Source organism: Perissodus microlepis, chromosome 3 (assembly GCF_051167445.1).
Source record: "Perissodus microlepis isolate ML-2025 ecotype Zambia chromosome 3, ASM5116744v1, whole genome shotgun sequence".
NCBI classification, from domain to species: Eukaryota; Metazoa; Chordata; class Actinopteri; order Cichliformes; family Cichlidae; genus Perissodus; species Perissodus microlepis.
The window spans coordinates 20,329,293-20,348,518 of record NC_140463.1 but is presented as its reverse complement, the minus strand read 5'-3'; the positions used below and the strand labels follow the sequence as shown (position 1 = coordinate 20,348,518).

General features: G+C 40.9%; 1 protein-coding gene across 1 annotated transcript; it reads right to left on the bottom strand.

Moving 5' to 3' along the window:
- Positions 1–4,254: 4,254 nt before the first annotated feature.
- Positions 4,255–5,151, bottom strand: LOC146390467 (uncharacterized). The gene has a single exon (XM_084921520.1). The coding sequence runs from the start codon at positions 5,149–5,151 to the stop codon at positions 4,255–4,257; it is 897 nt and encodes a 298-aa protein (XP_084777646.1).
- Between the last annotated feature and the right edge of the window lie 14,075 nt (positions 5,152–19,226).

Here is a 19,226-nt window from a genome sequence, read left to right as displayed (position 1 = left end):
CTGACATAACGAGACAAAGGAAGCAAAGCTGACTGCACTGACATAGGACACAGACCTTCAAAATAAAAGAGGAAACAAAAAATGCAGACATGACAATATAAACTTGACAACATAAGACACGCAGGATGAAACACAAAGGGTGAGGGAAACTTAAATACAGGGGAAGAAAACACAAGGAGTCTAATAACCAAATGAACTTCGCTAATCTAATGAACTTAGGCATAAACAACATCCAAATAAACTAAAACTTAAAACACTGGGTCAACAGACCCAGGAACCTGACAATTACTAGAAAAAACTGTTGAAAATCAGTTCAGGTCACTATAAATTACTGAGTTGTGTCCCCTTTTAGTCTGGCTTTCAAAAGCAGCACTCTACAGAGACCGCTCTCTTAAAAGTCTATAATGATCTATTAATGGCATCTGATGCAGGGAATTGTTCTGTGATCTTAGCCCATGTTCTTGCTTGATCTTAGCGCAGCCTTTGATACCATCGACCACAAAATCCTACGTAACAGGCTTAAGGTTTGGGCTGGTATATCTGGCTCTGCCCTAGACTGGTTTTCTTCCTATTAGTCAGATAGGACCTTTTCTGTTAGGACCGATAGGTTCACCTCTAACATTGCTGCCCTGACCTGTGGGGTTCCACGGGGTTCAGTTTTAGGTCCATTATTATTTTCTTTTTATATGCTTCCTTTAGCTGGTATTATTCAATCTTTTAGCGACCTGTCTTATCATTTTTATGCTGATGACATTCAGCTGCATATGTCCTCATCAGCTGGATAGGCTGTCCACCCTAGTCCAGTGTTTAACTCAGGTGTATGATTGGCTTTCAAGCAACTACTTCATTCTAAACACGAACAATACCAAGACCATGATCATAGCTCCTCCTGAGCTACATTCTAAAATTAGTCAGGTTCTTGCCTCTTTCTGTCCATCTGTCAAGGCAAATATTCAAAATCTTGGAGTAATATTTGACTCTTCTCTGGGCCTTGACTGTCATGCAAAATCTTTGTCTCATTCCTGTTTCTTTCACTTAAGAAACATCTCTAAACTGTGATATATGGTTTCCTCAGCTGAACTGGAAAAACTCATTCATGTATTTGTGTAATCACGTTTAGATTACTGTAATTCCCTGTTTACTAGCTTGGATAAATCATCTCTCTCTCGCCTCCAGGCAATAAAAAACGCAGCAGCCAGTATACTAACTCATTATAGCAAGCATGCTCACATTACTCCCATCTTAAATTCTTTACATTGGCTCCCAATAGAGTTCAGAATTCACTTTAAAATTCTTGTTTTAACATACAGAGCACTAAATGGCCAAGTCCCAGATTATTTATCCAAGCTTCTTATAAAATACTGTTGCTTGTCGTCTCCGCTCACAGACTCCAAGTCTGTTGGTTGTTCTCCGTGAACGACTGAAGACAAAAGGGGACAGAGATTTTCAGTCTGTTGCACCAAGACTGTGGAATAGTTTACCACCACAATTACGTATGGTTGACTCTGTGGAATCTTTTAAAAAGCAGCTAAAAACTTTTCTGTTCAAACAAGCCTTTTTTTGATCTACGTATTTTATATTCTTCACATTATTTAACTTACATTTAACCTTTTACATTGTGTATAATGTCTATTGATTGTACTGTTTTTTTCAATCTTTGTGTACAGCACTTTGTGACTGCCTGTCTGTGAAAAGCGCTTAATAATAATAATACTTACTTACTTCTCCTACACTACCTCATGGCTTACGCTAGCATCAGCAACTTTGTCTGACTGTGAGAGCTTGTTACTAGCTGTTGCTGGTTCTACTGCTGACAATGGAGCTGCTAACAGCGGCCCTTCAAGCCAACTGATAGCTTGTATAACTATATCAAAAACAAAAAAATAAGTTCCAAAAATGTTATTCTGTTCATCTGGATGTAGCATTTTCAGCGAGAGAAAAAAATACACAATATTGACCCAGTGCATCAGCCCACCACGCAAATTCCCAGTATGGCAGACTACCAGTCCAGCCTGTTACATTTTATATTCCTTTGTAAAATCAGTCTGCCAGTACACTTGCCAAATGCACTTCTCTCATGTTAATGTGCTCGAAGCTAAATTGTGAAAACCTGTGTTGACTTATTGACTTGATAATTCTTATTGTGTGATTTTCTGTCCGGATTCCTGATGTTAGGTAATCAGAACGTGCTTTGTAGCACATGTCCTTGATGTCACCTGAAACGAACATAGTAGGAAAGTGCACAGCACAGGGTGAACAGCACCACATCAGGTACTGAGGGAGAACATTACAATCTAAAAAAGATACACTCGCTTCGAATCTTTGTCTTCTGGCACGGTCTGTTGGATACTTGTTGATAGTTGATAGTTTTATGTTTGTGTAGGTAAATTAAGTTAAGCTACATTTTATAGCTTATTATAATTATGAGATCATCTGAATTTGCTTTTCTATTTATTTTCTTTCCTTTTTCTTTTCTTTTCTCAGGCCAGGGTCTTTCTGTGTGGAGTTTGCATGTTCTCCCCGTGTTTGCGTGGGTTCTCTCTGAGTATTTCAGCTTCCTCCCACAGGCCAAAGACATGCACTTAGTGGGGATAGGTTAACTGGAAACTCTAAATTGCCCATGGGTGTGAATGTGGGAGTGAATGTCAGTGTGAATGGTTGTCTTTGTCTATGTATTAGCCCTGTGACAGACTGGTGACCTGTACAGGGTGTACCCTGCCTCTCTCCCTGAGACAGCTGGGATAGGCTCCAGCGCCCCCCGCGACCCTGAAAAGGATACGCAGAAGCAAATGATGGATAGATTTTCTTATGTATATGCAGGTTCAGAATTAAAAGAATGGATTTAAAGTATTTCATGTTTTTATTAGTATTGTTTAATACATGAAACCTGTGCTTTACATAGCAACTGATAATAATTGAAGAAAGAAATTAAATTATTATACATTAGAAGGGCATACAGTGATAGAGAAATATCATATTTTCACACAACTCCTAAAGGTAAATAACAGTAAAGGGAAAAAAAACATTTCAAGAAACAATAGCAGGACTTCAGATTTGGTCTTCTTCCTTTCTTTCTTTACTTTTTTCTTTCTCGGTATATGGTAAAAATTGGAGTTTTGTATTACCATAATTATTATAGAGACTCAATGGGCCAAAAATAAATACTCCTAATGCATTACAATATGTATTCATGCACACACATAAAATTGCTGCAGCAGCTTAGCAGATAGATTAAGACAATGATGTCCACATTGATATAAAAAGGCCCCTTCGTCCGAGCATAAATTCACTTCATATGTCACTCTTAATGCCAAGATCTAAGTTATGTCTTACTCTTAAAAATGTCATGTTTTTGCATCTGTCTGGTGACATTCAGGAAATGAAGCATAAAAAAATCTAAACTTATATAAGTGGTACGTTCTCCAAAAACAAGGGTAAGACACCTGACTCTGAAAGACACACACAAGACTCATGATATATATATATATATATATATATATATATATATATATATATGTTCTATCTCCTCCTTTGGCCAGCCTATTACCCCAGCAGATGCCCCACAGGATCTTAGCTCGAAGATGCTCCAGAGACAATCCAGCACATAACAGCAGGGTGCAAGATGCTAGCAGGCAAGGCATACATGGAACGCCATAACCAAGTGGCCGGCATAGTGTACAGGAACATCTGTGCCGAGTATAACCTGGAAGTCCCGAGGTCAAAATGGGAGATGCCCCCAAGGGTGGTGGAGAATGACCGAGCTAAGATCCTGTGGGACTTCCAGATACAGACGGACAAAATGGTGGTGGCTAACCAACCGGACATAGTGGTGGTAGACAAACAGAAGAAGAAGGCCGTAGTGATCGATGTAGCGGTTCCGAATGACAGCAATATCAGGAAGAAGGAACACGAGAAGCTGGAGAAATACCAAGGGCTCAGAGAAGAGCTCGAGAGGATGTGGAGGGTGAAGGTGACGGTGGTCCCCGTGGTAATCGGAGCACTAGGTGCGGTGACTCCCAAGCTAGGCGAGTGGCTCCAGCAGATCCCGGGAACAACATCGGAGATCTCTGTCCAGAAGAGCGCAGTCCTAGGAACAGCTAAGATACTGCGCAGGACCCTCAAGCTCCCAGGCCTCTGGTAGAGGACCCGAGCTTGAAGGATAAACCGCCCGCAGGGGCGAGATGGGTGTTATGTATATATATATATATATATATATATATATATATATATATATATATATTAGACCCATTTTTACTAATTTTTGCTTATACAGCTCACACATTTACAATTTCTGTGTAGAAATAGCAGTGGTAACACCAGACTGCTCGGCAGATTAAACCAGACTTGACTTCCGATTGTAACACAATTAACATTTTCTCTTGAAATGCACTGTACAGCCCAAACCAGACCCCAAGAAAACCTTAATACCAGCAGCCCCAGTATGACTACAATGATGTAAAACACCTTCTGCTTTGACTGGCCAACCTTCTCCCTGCCTCCACCGTGTTTTCTTGGGCCTGAATGAATCAAACCACAAAGAACAGAAAGGCTGCAGAATGAGACAACCATCAGCAATAGTATCAAATGGCAAAAATCCAAAAAGAGAAAGGCATTATTATTTGTCACCCAGCCTATACCTATAAAGCAAAACAGCCAAATACAGCCAACGCTTATGTTTCGGATTCTGATCCCTCTTTGGTTTTTCAGGCTCACATAAGTTACGGGGTGAACAAAAGCCAGATAGTGCTCCACGCAGGTCAGAGTTTGAAAGTAATTCTCTCCGTGCCACGTCAAAGTAAAAAGAGTGTCCCCTACTTTTAACATGTTCAAATTTTTCTTGTAGATACCACAGCAGCTGAGGATATTCCCTGAGATGCCGACCAGCTCCATGATGACCAGGTGGTAGGTGAAGCTGTCAGAGTGGCTTATCGTAGAGGGGGAGCACTTCTTACGCCATTCTTGGAAGCCATGGTAGAGGATGAAGATGCAGAGAGGGAGGAGGAGGAACAAATTTGTGATGCTGAATGTGGTGAAGATGAGAGAGCCTGGTTCTGACATGAGGCATTCAAGGTAAACTGGAATGTGAATGTTAATGGAAGAAAGGTTTGGGTGAAGAGTGGAGTCACTGGAAGAGGAAGAGTTTACTGACATCTAGAAGATAATCAGATGAATAAAGTGTTAATATTATATCAGCTGTATGTGTATTTGTCCTGAAAAATGCATTTTTTCTTTTAGTGAAGTAGAACCAAAAATTATTTACTGATGTTTTCAGTAGAGTATGTCTTCATATGTTGCTAACATAAACTTGAAGTTATCCTTGCAAATACCTGTTATTATAAAGAAAACGTGATTTACTCAGTTGCTAAGTTAAGTATTCAGTTAGTTCAAAGAAAAGAATCTGTAGCAATTGAAACATCTTGTATTTGTCTTTCATTGATGGGATCCTGAATTTTGTAATTTGGACAAAAAATAAATATCTGACGTTGAGCAATACCTACATAAATACAAAGAGAAAGCAGTGTGACAGTGTTAAAGGACACCCACCTTTTCAGTAATATTTATTTCCTATGTTCCTTCTATGGTGTTAGAGTGTGTGGTAAACTGATATGTGATCCATACGAACAGCACTTTAAAGCCTCATTGAGTGTTCATGTCACAGGTGGAAGGAGGAAGGAGGTTTTGCATGTTGCAAAGCAAGCTGTGATGTTTTGAACACTTTTTAATGATTTTTTTAAGGTAAATGTTTACATTGCTCACTCCTCTTACATGCAGTAAGTAAAGTATGACCCAAGGACCCAAGATATATTATTAAAATTATTACTTCTAATACTACTACAAGCAACTCCTCCCAGCAATGTCATTCTTGGTAGTTCAATTTTTATTTTGGAGAAATTTCCATCAGTGTGGTGGTGCTCACTAACCAGTCCAACTTTGCTTCATTCTTTACAGAATCCAAATCAGCTCGTGGTGACATAGATGGGGTTTGTTTTCACTGGGTTCAGAGAATGTGATGACAAATGGCCTGTGTAGAGCCTAATTTCCCCTCTCTGTATATTTTTCTCATGGTTCATTTCTGTAGGAAAATGTTCTCATTGTTCTCTCCGCTTCCAGAGTGACCAGAGGATCAGCATTTTTCTCCATTGGCTCAGACATTATTATAATTATAAGAGATTACAACACTGTTTTTGAAAGCACTGTTTTATTTATGTTTGATATGTTATTGCACAACTTAGATTTCACAAGTGAAACAAATCATTTCATGAACGTAAATCAGCATTAAAATCAGCTTGTCTTATCTCACACCTTAACACAAACCATGAAAAGGCATCTCGTTGTATCTGTCATGTCTACAATATTTTGAATGACTTCAGTCTAAACAACTAACGTGTGAGTGACCTGATTTTCTTAATTAAAAAAATAGCTTGTTCTTTCTTTCTATCAGAGAAGAGTGGGTAGGAGGTGTTCTTTCTAAACACTAACATATCAGCATGAATTTTCAAGGGATATAGTTCATCAGAGAAGTAAGAGAAGTTAATGCAGGGTGTTTAGTCATGGCTAAATACAATACCACATAACTTAAACATTTATCACAATTGTTGAGTGAAGCAGAACATTGATATCAAAAAGCATTTAGAAATTCACAGAACTAAAGATAATTTATAGCAGAAGAATCTTTCTCTCCTCATTGTTACTTTAGAGTCTAGAGCTACAGGAGCACAACATAAGGGTTTACAGGTTAAGGTAGTTTTGGTGCTACCAAAATCTGAAAGCTTTAACTCCGGGGTGAACAAATGCCAAAATAACAAACCAAACAAGCTATTGTAGAAAGGGAGGTGCTACCTAAACTCTGTGTGAAACATGTCTGTGAAGGTTCTCAGTCCAGGTCATCGTAGTCTAAGGAGCCTGGAAAGAAAAGTGTCTGGATTTAAAGAAGCATCTGGACTTAAAGAAGTCCAGATGCTTTTCTTTGCAAGCTCCTTAGACTGTGTGAAACAAAAACCAAACAAAAGACAAGTGCTACCCCTAACTCCCTAATTGAATAAACACGAGAAAAAGTACAGGAAATAATAAGGCAGTACACCCCTTCTGCTTCACTGCTTATTTAAAAGTGAAAGAGTATCTACACACTATATATAAAACTTTGCAATTCCCTGAAGTCACACACGCAAATTTTTCATAGATGGTTTGGAGGCCAAGGATGGGTCTGCTGCTGCTGTCAGTTGCTGCCAGGAGGCAATTGCTGGAGAGGGTTTTTAAAACAGGCACTTGATGATGGAACCAATCAGCAGCTGCCAGTTCTCCAGTCAGGAAGTAACTGCAGAGATACTTAAAGGCACAGGTCACACACATTGAACAATATCCAGCCACCATGATCCAAAATATGGCAAAGGCTGTAACGCTCATGTCTTTAGTTTTGCCTCATGTGTTCTGATTTTTTAATACAATATCCACTTATTACACCATGTTGTTTAACCACCTTTTAAAATTAGCTTGTGAAAAATCTGTTGCATTGAGTGACCTGGAATATGTTGCTGGTAATCTGTAGATTCTACACATCTGTGCAGAATAATGTCTTATCTAAAACCATCCACTACTATTTAAATAACAAACAAATAATGGAATGATATTTTGTAATGATTGTGAAGGCACATGTTTGAAATGTTTGAAATAAAAATGAACTGAACTGAACTGAACTGAAATAACCAGGTTAAACCTATATTATTTAACTGAACAGATCAAACCATGCTATTGTTTTAGAGGCGCAATAATGCTTAGTGTATCTGATACTGTTTCATTTTCTCAGTCTCCGGTAGTTGATGATGATGAACAAATGTTCAAATTTTAAACACCAAATATGGCTGTGTTCCAACATTTTTGATGTGTGTAGCTGCCATCAACTTCAAAATGAGCGACTACATTTCATGAAATAGTAACATTTGATATGTTTTCTACGTTCTGTTGTACACAGCAACCTGTATTTTCTGGAATATGGGTCGTACTATGTTTAAATCAACCTTTTAGATACCAAAACACTATATGATTCACCCGAAGACAGTTGATGCCATCAGAGTGACTCCACCTGCAGCCCTCACTCTGATGGCTTCAACTCAATGCCCCACACACTTTCACCAGCAACTCATTGGGGCTGTGGAAGACAACACTTGAGTCCAGCTTCTAGCCAGTTGCACAATTCACTGCACAATATACCAAAGTGACACACTGTCCTGATAGCTGTTTGCCCCAAAATCAGATGCCAAATTAAACTGGGTAAGATTGGCCAAATAGTTGCCAAGAAAGAAAACGGTGGAGTTGCTAAAATGCAGGATAATGGACATATAGGACAACTTCAAGTACCTGGGTATCCCACAGCCCAACAGGAACCACAATGAAGATGCAAGAAAGCCAACCACAGTCAAATATCTCCAGAACACATACCATCCGTCAGTTAACAGTGAAAAAATGAGCTGTTACAAAAGTTCCTCAGGAAACTGAAGGTATTGATGAGGAATAGCAGGAGGAACTATCATCAAAGAGTGAACCTCTCCACTATTTTTATCATTCCCCGCTGTGAGTGTCACTGTCCACTGATGTCCAAATATACTAATATATATTTTGCATGTTGCAAACCAAATTCCCCCTTTTTACATGGTTGGTATCTTTGGGCAATTTTTTTCAATGCTTTCTCTTTTTCCCAGAAGAACAGAGAACAAACTGGAGACCAGAGTTCAGACTCCTGCTCAACTCCCATATGAATATAGAACATAGAGCCTAAAAATATATAGCATAAACAACATTTGGATGGATGGATAAGCTTTATTTGTCGGTTGCAGTTGCCTGCAACTGAGATGACAGACCTAGTCGACCATACATACAATGCATACAATATGCAAACTTACATTGGAGAGACAGGTCAGGCTAGGCAGCAAAAAATGATAGACAGTTAGATATAATAATAATAATAATAATACATTTTATTTAAAAATATTGCCTTTCAGAACACTCAAGGACACTGTACAGCAAATAAAACTGATATATATTAAAAACAGTGTTGGGAAGGTTACTTTTAAAATGTATTCCATTACAGAATACAGAATACATGCCCTAAAATGTATTCTGTAACGTATTACGTTACGTTATTCAATGAGAGTAACGTATTCTGAATACTTTGGATTACTTAACATATTATCATGCATTTTACAACTACGTGAAAGTACTATTGCTGTGTGATTTATTACTATTACTGAAGGTCCGCGGCTCCGAACCGTAGTAAAGGGACCTCTGACTAATACGGGTTCCGTGTCGGGCCTGTAGCCGAAAAATAGCTTTACTTTGTTGTGTGGGTCAACTCTGCTTGCAAGAGACACAGAGAGGCGTTGAAAGGCTGCTCCAACGGAACTTATTGTTTCGGAGGAAAACACGAACAAAGTGTACAGTCGAGTTTTAATAGCTTACTTACAACTGGGCTCGTCAGGCACTCTTCTTGGCTGCAGTGGTTATTATTATATTTACATGCTTCCAGCTCCCGTTTTTCCTCGATGACAACTCATACTTTTCGACTCTCCTTTTTCTCCCACCTCACGCTCACAGACTCTCCCTGCAGCACGGACTACACTGCCCATGATGCTACATTCTGCATTCTGCCTATTAGCTTAGCACAACAACAACAACAAAAAGGCGCTCTCTCGCCCAGGAAACACGCAGAGCGAGAGCGTCACCCTGTAACCATGGCAACTGCAACGCTGCCGCCTGGAACTACAGAACGTAGCTGTCAAACAAAACCGAAACAGTCCTGACCCACCACAATATAAAACAGGAAAGTACCGCCGTGTAATCCATTTATTTCAACAAAGTAACTGTATTCTAAATACCACCTTTTTAAACGGTAACTGTAACGGAATACAGTTACTCATATTTTGTATTTTAAATACGTAACGGCAGTACATGTATTCCGTTACTTCATTACTCTAAAAAATCAGAAAAACTGGAAATATACACAAAATACACACAGTGGTCATGGACGCTGCAACCTCATCGCGCCTCCGGCTGAGCCACTGTCTCCATCGGGTGGGAGGTAAGCATGGGAGGAGACATTGGATCCGGGGAAGGGAGGGTGGGGGTGCGTCTCAGTATCACTGTACATGTGTGCATGCGTGCGTGTGTATCCCGTTTTCAGCTGAGAGAAAGCATCACCACGAGAGGTTAAGTGAAGGTCAACAGTTTCCAGTGGACTCAGATGGCCTTGAAGGAGGTACAAAGAGTTCTGACAACAATCCTGTTATCATGGGAGAATTTTTGTTGTTCCAGTCAGCTTCGACCTTGGCAGGCCTTCAGCTGGCACCAGTGAGATAGCCGCATGAGTGAAGATGGTGAATGTTTGGCTTTAGTGCGAACAACTGCATCCAATTTTTACAGTTGGTTTAATGTCCATCACTGGTCAACAATTCTCTCAATTCCCGTTCTTCTTCTCCAAGATGTTATTCATATTGCGTTCAATAAATACAGTGTGAGTACTCTCAGCCCTGCCCATCGTCTATCGTGTCGGCCACCCTTGTGGGATTTTGAACAGCTGTAGCCGCTTCTTGTTCTTCGATAAGCCAGGTCCGAGCCAGCTCCAATCAGCCAGAACTCTGTTACCGTGGTTCCGAATTGATACATGTTGTTCAATGTCCTCCATCGAGAGTGACGCCAGACACACGATGCAACCGACCATCGAGTATCCGGCAACAAATGTCTCCGCTGGACAATTGAGCTCTCCCAAGCCCAGCAGGGTGTCAATTCCGTTACAGGACCAGTTGATCAAATCCATAATTCGTAGGTTTAGAGAACAAGACTGAGAGAGTCTTTGAGGGTTAGAGTTAGATGAGACTAAACATAGACATAGAAAGCAGCAAGCAGGGAATATAATGGAGGGATAGGGTGAAAGATGGATCCGCCTCCTCCAAGAGCCAGGAAGGGATGAAGATTTCATATGAGCCACTTTGGGGGTGGGTGCCCTCACCCTCTCGGCCTGGGGCTCGGTCACTCTGGCACAGCTGGCTGCCGGCGGAGCTCACGGGCACGTCACTGCAACCCCCCCCTGGCTTCTGCTCCGCGGCTGCTGAGTGACCCCTCATCTGGGGCTCTCCTCAGCTCTTTCTGGGATAGTGGCGCAGCTGCCCCTCTGTTGGTCTTCCTTGGTCTCTTGTATTCTGAGGGCCTGTTCTGGGGGCCTCTGGATGTCTGGAGTTTTGATCTCCTCCATACCTGCTTCATGCCCTGGAGGACGGGGCTGTGGGCCCCACACCCTCTAGCAGATCATTACATGAAGGAACCTTTTAGTACAAGCACGTTCATGCTCACAGGTGTACACACAGGTGCTCACACACACAAACTACACCCTTTTTGGCTCCTACCTCAAAGCACACTGTGCGCTGTCGATCTTACGTGCTGCACAATAATGTTTAATATTTACTGTTATATTCCCATAGATCATCGTGATGTTGTTTATTATGTTGCTCTTTTTTTTTCTTCTGCTTGTTTTCTCTTTTTTCTTTCTCAACAGGTGATCCAGGTGATTGATGTATGTATTTTTTGTCTGCTTATTTTGTTGTTTTTTGTTTTTTGCCCTTTATCCCCATCCCTTTTCCCTGCTGTTTTTCTTTCCCTCTTTCTTCCTCCTCTTTCTTTTCCCCAGTCAAATCTGTCACGTATTTAGCAAGTGAAAATAAAATAAAATAAACAATAAAAGGTGAATCGAATAGACCATTACGGCAAGGCTGGGATGGTCTATTTGGTAAAGTAAATCCGTTGGGCATCTTTCTTCGCCTTTAGACAATATTTCTAACGGCAAAAGAGCCAAACGGGACAGGCAAAAAAAAAAAAAAAAAAGAAAAGAAAAGAAAAAAAAAAGATTTAATATGAACCTAAAAAAATTGTTTAAAATAGGGATGCACCAATACCGTAAAATGTGTGTGTACTCATACTTGTAAAAGTTAACTGATACTATGAACCGATACCAACTTATTTCATGAATCAGAGGGTGGCTTGTGCTCTCTATTGTAATTTTTTAGATAAACAAAATGTCAGCAGTGTGGATTTATTTCATAATATGTGAAGACGACAGAACCAAGGCCGAGTGCAAACTGTGTACTGGTAAGGTGTCCAGGGGACGGAAGGAGAGTACATCGTTCAATACAAGCAATTTAATAAAACACCTGAGGACACATCATGCTCTGGAGTACACCGAGTTTGCTAAGGCTAATGCAAAACCAGAAAAGCCAACTTTAACTCAGGTTTTGGAAAACTGACGAAAAATGTCAAGAGAAAATCCACGGGCAGTTATAATAACAGAGGCTGTGACTCATTTTATCACCCTGGATGACCAGTAGGGTTGCCAACTCCCTGAAAAATAAATAAGGGACACCTCGTGGCCAGGGCCGGGCAACCCAGTTCACCCTTCCCAGTGTGGTGAATTTTGTAGCTCTTTTTTTTGTGTGTGAAATTATTTTTTAACCATTTGACTTGAATTTGATTTAAGCAGATGCATATTCTTTGTGATATGACCATATGGGAAACAAATGATCATTTAGCCATTTATTTTTAGCTCAAAATGACAACATTAACACAGTAAAACAGGTCTCTTTCTTAAACAGAAGCCTGTCATGCTTAACTTTTGAGAATATAAGTAAATCTTTCTTTAAAAGAACTCTGTCCTGCTTAACTTAAAATTATATAAATTAATAGAAAACAAGAAAACAAGCAACACGGTGGCACGGTGGTTAGCACTGTTGCCGCACAGCAAGAAGGCCCTGAGTTCAATTCCATCATCAGGCTGGGGTCTTTCTGTGTGGAGTTTGCATGTTCTCCCCGTGTTTGCGTGGGTTCCCTCCGGGTACTCCGGCTTCCTCCCACCGTCCAAAGACATGCAGCTTGTGGGGATAGGTTAATTGGATAATCCAAATTGCCACTATGTGTGAATAAATGTGAGTGCGAATGGTTGTCTGTCCCTGTGTGTTAGCCCTGCGACAGACTGGCGACCTGTCCAGGGTGTACCCCGCCTCTCGCCCTATGACAGCTGGGATAGGCTCCAGCGCCCACCGCGACCCTGAAAAGGATAAGCGGAAGTGAATGGATAATAAAAAACAATAGAACGAATATTCTTGTAACAGTGCACATATAGTGCATTTAGTACAATTGGCTTCAGTTGAGGTATTATTTCAGCTTTTCTGATGCTAATCAGCTGCTCCTGTTTGTAAACCCACTTGTTCCCATGATTACGCATCATAACTCATCATCATTATTAATCTATGTATTACTTTTATGTATTAGTGATCTATTTGTTGTAATCATCTATCCTTGCAGTTGTTTATTACACAAAATAAATTATATTATCACACTTCTGGCCACATAGCGCTGATATTCACTGCACATGCCCATATTAACCTTAACCAGAGGGTTTAAAAAAACAAACCAGTGTTTACATACCATATCTGCTTCTGCCGTGGCCTGGTGGACAAAAAATTGGTTGAGGGTTCCCCGAGCTTTCACGCCCCTCATGTTCTTCATGTGCCCACCACTAGAAGCATGCCTATGGAAAAAGTGCGCCGGCACACAGTGCAGTGCGCTTTAAAGGTGTTATTGTGCATTTTCCCAGCCAGGTGTTTTCCTTTTCCCATTCCTCCCTTTTTTGGCCCATTTTGGGACGATTTTTGAGTCGTGCGACCGATTTGGTGATCGGCCCGATTTTGGCCTTCATCGTGCATCGTGTAGTATACGTGGGGTAACGAGAAGCGATTAACACCTCATGACCAGCTCCCGATCATCAATCGCTCGTGAGGGTGTCACCACAGCCGCTCACACTGCTCACGCGCAAACACGTAAATGTCGGTGAAAAAGACGGAGCAGCACGGCTGTGCAGCCTGTGATCTGGACCCAAACGATGGAGGCACAACTTGTAGAACTTTGGAAAGCTCTTCCGAGCCTTTTCGATGTGGCATCACAAAATTATCACGACCACAACAACCGTGAAAATAGTTGGATTTACACTGCTGCTCAATCACAGCTGACTGATCAATGTTTTTTATTAGCAATTTAGCAAAGTTGATGGTGGTGGTGTGCGTGTCTGTGTGAGTGAAAGACAGAGAGAGAGAGTGAGAGAGAGAGCGACAGATTTTCTGTTATAACCTTCATTTTATGGAGGCACAGTGTGAGCACTCAGGTCGCATCAGAGCATCGGGCCGTATAGTGTGAGACCCTGCATCGTGACCTACCAACTTCTAACCCCTGCGAGTCAATCGTGCAGTTTGAGCAGGAGCTGAATAACGTGACTGAAAAAAATCGCACAGTGTCTGCCCAGCTTTAGGTGTATTGTCGTCCGAGACTTGCACCGTAGTGTCGGTGTTTGTTTCCCTGTTGGCCATGCTTGTTGTTGTGGTCATCTGTTGTCTTCCGGTATTTTCTCCGTAAGCGACCTTTCCTCGACCAATGAGATGAGCGGTAATCTGAATTGTCATACTCGAAGTGTCATAAGTGTGCTGTCAGCTCATTGGTCACAAAGCAGGAGAGGGGCTGGGAATTATGTTTTCAAACAAAGCGGTAATTCCATAAACATTTATAGACTACTTTTGATTCTCACTGTATTACAGGACAAAGTGCATCCCTTATTAGCTCAATACGGGACGTGTACTTTTGTTTCTAAATACGGGACGATTCCGTTTTTTAAGGGATGGTTGGCAACCCTAATGACCAGCCACTGTTGGTCGAGGAAAACGTAGGATTTCGCCGTCTTGTCAGCATACTCAAGCCGCGATATGAGATTCCCAGCTGCCTATAGGGCTTTGGAGCGTGATGTCACGGGGGTGGGCGTGGAAAGGATTTTGGCCTGATGCGCCATTTTCCGGGTCCAAACAAAGCGCAAGCGACAAAGGAGCGAAAGCACACACAACAGCCATGGTTCGTACTTGCTGTGTGGTTGGCTGCAATGTTCGATCGTACAACCGGCACAGGAATAAGCTTAAAAAGGGCTTGTCTTTTTATTCTTTCCCAACCTGAAAGCAACATGAGGGAGCTCATATGGCGGACCTTACCAAACGAAGGCCTCTAGCCTGAATAGCAGCCGTGAGACGAGCTGATATCCAGTTCGCTTCCATCTCCAGATATCACTTAACTTACCGGACATTTTCATTCCGGTAAGTTCTATATATGTTCATATCACTCTCTATAGCTTAATAATATTATCGTTGGTGGTCTCGGAAGTTATAGAAATTACTAACAAACATCGAATGGAGTGACTTTGCAGACATACGTGCTATGTAACGATTTGCTAATTCTTTCGCACAACTGTAGGGAAGCCTGCCTATGAAATGTATGTAATATCTTGCCCGATTATCAATGTGGTAGTTTGCATCAACTTTACAATTATGGGCATATAATACGACAACGAGATTTTAGCAGTTCATTGATAAATGTATAACATCAACTGTGGTAGGGGGTGAACCATGGCTATTACACTCGATGCACTCCAGCTGACTTACCTTGGTTTGAATGACGACATACTCACAGTTTGGCGGCTTGAAAGTAGCCAAATCTTGCACCCAGCCATTTGTAAATTGGATGTGCGCCTCCAGTGACTTGTAATTACGAAACTGGTTCGCAGTGTAAGTGCTTACTCCACAAACAAGATATGTGACAATATCGGGGTAGGACAGTGGCGGTAAGTCGTCGGGGTCTTTACTCCACTGCCGTATTTCATATGGGTCCACATTTGCGATGCACTCTATTTTTTTCAAGTACCGCTGCTTCGCCTCTGGATGCAATTGGTCTCTATACCATCCATTTTCTTTTGAGCTGCTTTTAAGCATGTTTCTTGTCGTCGTCGTTCCAACACAGTGTGTTTGTTTTGATTTATGGACCCGGAAAATGGCGCCGTGCTCCCACAATACATTGCGGCGTGACATCATCTCCAAAGCCCTATACATCACGGACATAATGGTGCCAAAACGTTTTGAAGAGGTAGAAAAACACGTGCATAACCTCATGCAGGAAGTTTCAGCCTTAAGTTTCATTACAGACATTTGGACAAGCAGTGTGTGCCCGATGTCACTCCTCAGTTTAAAGGTGCAGTGGATTGATGAGGAGTTTGTTCGTTATCAAGTCACACTACATGCAAAGTCATTCAGGGGCTCGCACACCAGCCCAACCATCGCAGCTGCTTTCAATAGCATGCTTCAGACCTGGGATATACCGAAACGAAGACGTCTGTCCACATTGTGCTCTGGGATAATGCAAGAAATATGATAATGGCCATGAGTGATGCTGAGCTGCCGAGCCTACCTTGTACTGCTTACACTCTCCAGCTGGTTGTTCATGAGGGCCTTCTGTCACAGAAGAGTGTTGCTGATGCGGTGGCAGTTGGCTGCAAAATAAATGGACATTTTAAACATTCTGCTCTGGCCAGCTCCCGTCTTGCGGACATTCAATTACAGATCAACCAGCCTGCGAAGAGGCTCCAGCAAGATGTTCAGACCCGCTGGAACAGCACCTTTCATATGATACAGACATTGATCGAGCAGAAACAGGCTCTGGGAATATTCGTGTCTGAATATGGACTTCCTGATAGGCTCATGGCTCACCAGTGCTGGAGAAGATTCAGCTCTTTAGATGCCATGGCTGCAGATGTCATTCCAGCAGTCACTGTGCTCCACAGATTTCTAACAAGGGAGACTGATGAGGACCGTGGGATCAAAGCAATGACGGGAACCTTGGCTGCAGCTGTCAGGACGCGGTTCACTGACGTGGAAGAAAACCCACTCTCTAGCATCGCCACGCTTCTTGATCCCAGGTGAGTGTATGCCTGTGTGTGTAACTTTGGCTGTGTGTGACTGTAACTGTTTGACTGTGTGTGAATATGACTCTGTGTGTGAATATGACTGTGTATGTAACTGTGTGTCTCTGTGACTGTATGTGTGAATATGATTGTGTATGTAACCGTGTGTGACTGCAAAAAAGAAGGTAAGCAAACCTATTGTCAGCTAACTTTTTTTCTTTCTCTGTTTTAGATACAAAAATCTTTTTTTTTTCTCCAGCACCACAACCATGTCAAAGAGGTGCTGAAACTAGCAGGAGGATCATGACCTGAATGAACCACCTTCAAGAAAAGCATGCAGTGACCAGCCCACTACTAGTCTGGACAGCATGTTTGATGAAATTGTAGATGAGCAGGCATCAGCATCGGTGGGCAGAGCTGCGGTAGGTTCCAGTGTAGAGTTAGAAACATATTTTGGAAAGGCCACAATTTTACAACAAGACAAACCACTAAAATACTGGTTGGTTAATAAAGTGCGGTTCCCAGACCTGGCTAAACTGGCGGGCAGATACCTTTCAGCACCGTGCACAAGTGTTGATAGTAAAAGGCTGTTCAGCTCAGTGTCACACATTGTGAATGAAAGCAGAAATAGGCTCATATATGATCATGCAGACATGATTCTTTTCATCAAAAAGAACCTGCCTCTCACTTTCCCCAAAACAGCTTAGTTCAGAGGTCACACCACTGCTTGCTGACTGAAGAGGTAGAAAAACACATGCATAACTTCATTAATGTTATGTGAATCTGAAAGCTGTAGACAGTGCCAAATAGTTTACTGATATTTTGTTTGGATACAATATGGACATTCTGCAATAATTTAACAAAAGTGTTTATTTTATTCTGAAACCTAATTTGTATTTAATTTGTTCTGAACAGAAGTGTTTATTTTTCAATCTGAAAGCTGGAGAGAGTCACAAATAGTTCACTATTATTATTTTTTTTACAATGTGGATACTCTGCAATAGGTTCATTAACGTTATGTTTCTCTGAAAGCTGGAGACAGTGGAAAATACTTTAGTTATTTTGTTTGTCTGGTTACAATGTAGACACTCTGCGATAATTTAACGGAAGTGTTTATTTTTCACTCGAAATGTTATTTTTGTGGTCATTTTTATTAATATTTTATTTTTTATTGACAGAGAATAAAATAAAACCTGTCCTCCAATTCGTTGCATTTTTTGTGTGTATGGTAGAAGTATCGGTTTTTGTACTCAGTATCGGCAAGTACTCAGATCCAAGTATCGATATCGTATCAGTTTGAAATAATTAGTATCATTACATCACTACTTGAAAATTCTGAAGTGCATTGTGCTGATTTAGCTCAGTCGGGTGAGCAGGCAACCATATGCTGCATGGCTGAGGGTGGCCAGCCCCGGTTTGAGTCCACTCTGAGGCCTTCTGCTACATGTCTTTCCCTCTGCTTTCCTGTCAGTCGTCTCTGTATCTGTCTAATAAAGCTGGAAAAAGGCCAAAAATATATATTGGAGAAAAAAAAAAAAGAGTCTGAAATGCTAAATTTGTCCCTTATCTCAAACAAACGATTTGTGGTGGAGAGAAGATCTCCTCTTGTGCCATCCATGCGTGTATTATGTTTTGCTAACTTACTGTATCCTTATAATTAATTAGCATTTGTTGCTTTCAGGGTCATGAGCATGTCACCAGTCTGTTTTGAGAAATAAAGTGAAATAAAGTAATGATGCTGTAAAAATATGCATGCATAAAAAAGATGTAATGTACACCTTGATATATCTAGTGAACTACTTTTGATATGAATTAAGGAATAAAATATTAACAGAAAACTATTAAAATAATGAATTAGCTTTTCTTTTCTTACTAAGTTGACCTCTGTGACTTGATGAACTCTGCATCATGTGTGCAAAATCCTGTACCTTAAGTCCAACAACCTAATTTAGGACACTGATGAGAAAGGACTGACTGACTGGCTGACTGTAATGTTTATATGCAATCAAAAAACTTGTGATGGTTAATTATGCTAAAATTTGTTTGATTGATGTGGATCATTTGGATTTGTGTGAACAATGCAGTCCAGCCTCTTTTGGGTTCTGTATGATTTTACAATCAAATAAGTACTGTTTCTGGACAGAACACCATCACAGCTTTTATTTCAGCATGTGCCAGGAAAAAGCAGACTGAAAGTACAGGGAAATATTGTTGTATGTTCTGATGCTGTAGTTCAATCTATACTGCAAAATCACCAGTGTTAAATAGACACTGAGTGTTAAATTTAAACCTTTGAAAGTTCATATTTTCTAACAATGACCTTGTGTTATTTTAACACTGTACCAAGTTATAGAGTAACTGACTAACACTGAGCAGTGTCAACAATATTCTACACTGGTGTAAGTGTTAAAAAATAGCGCTG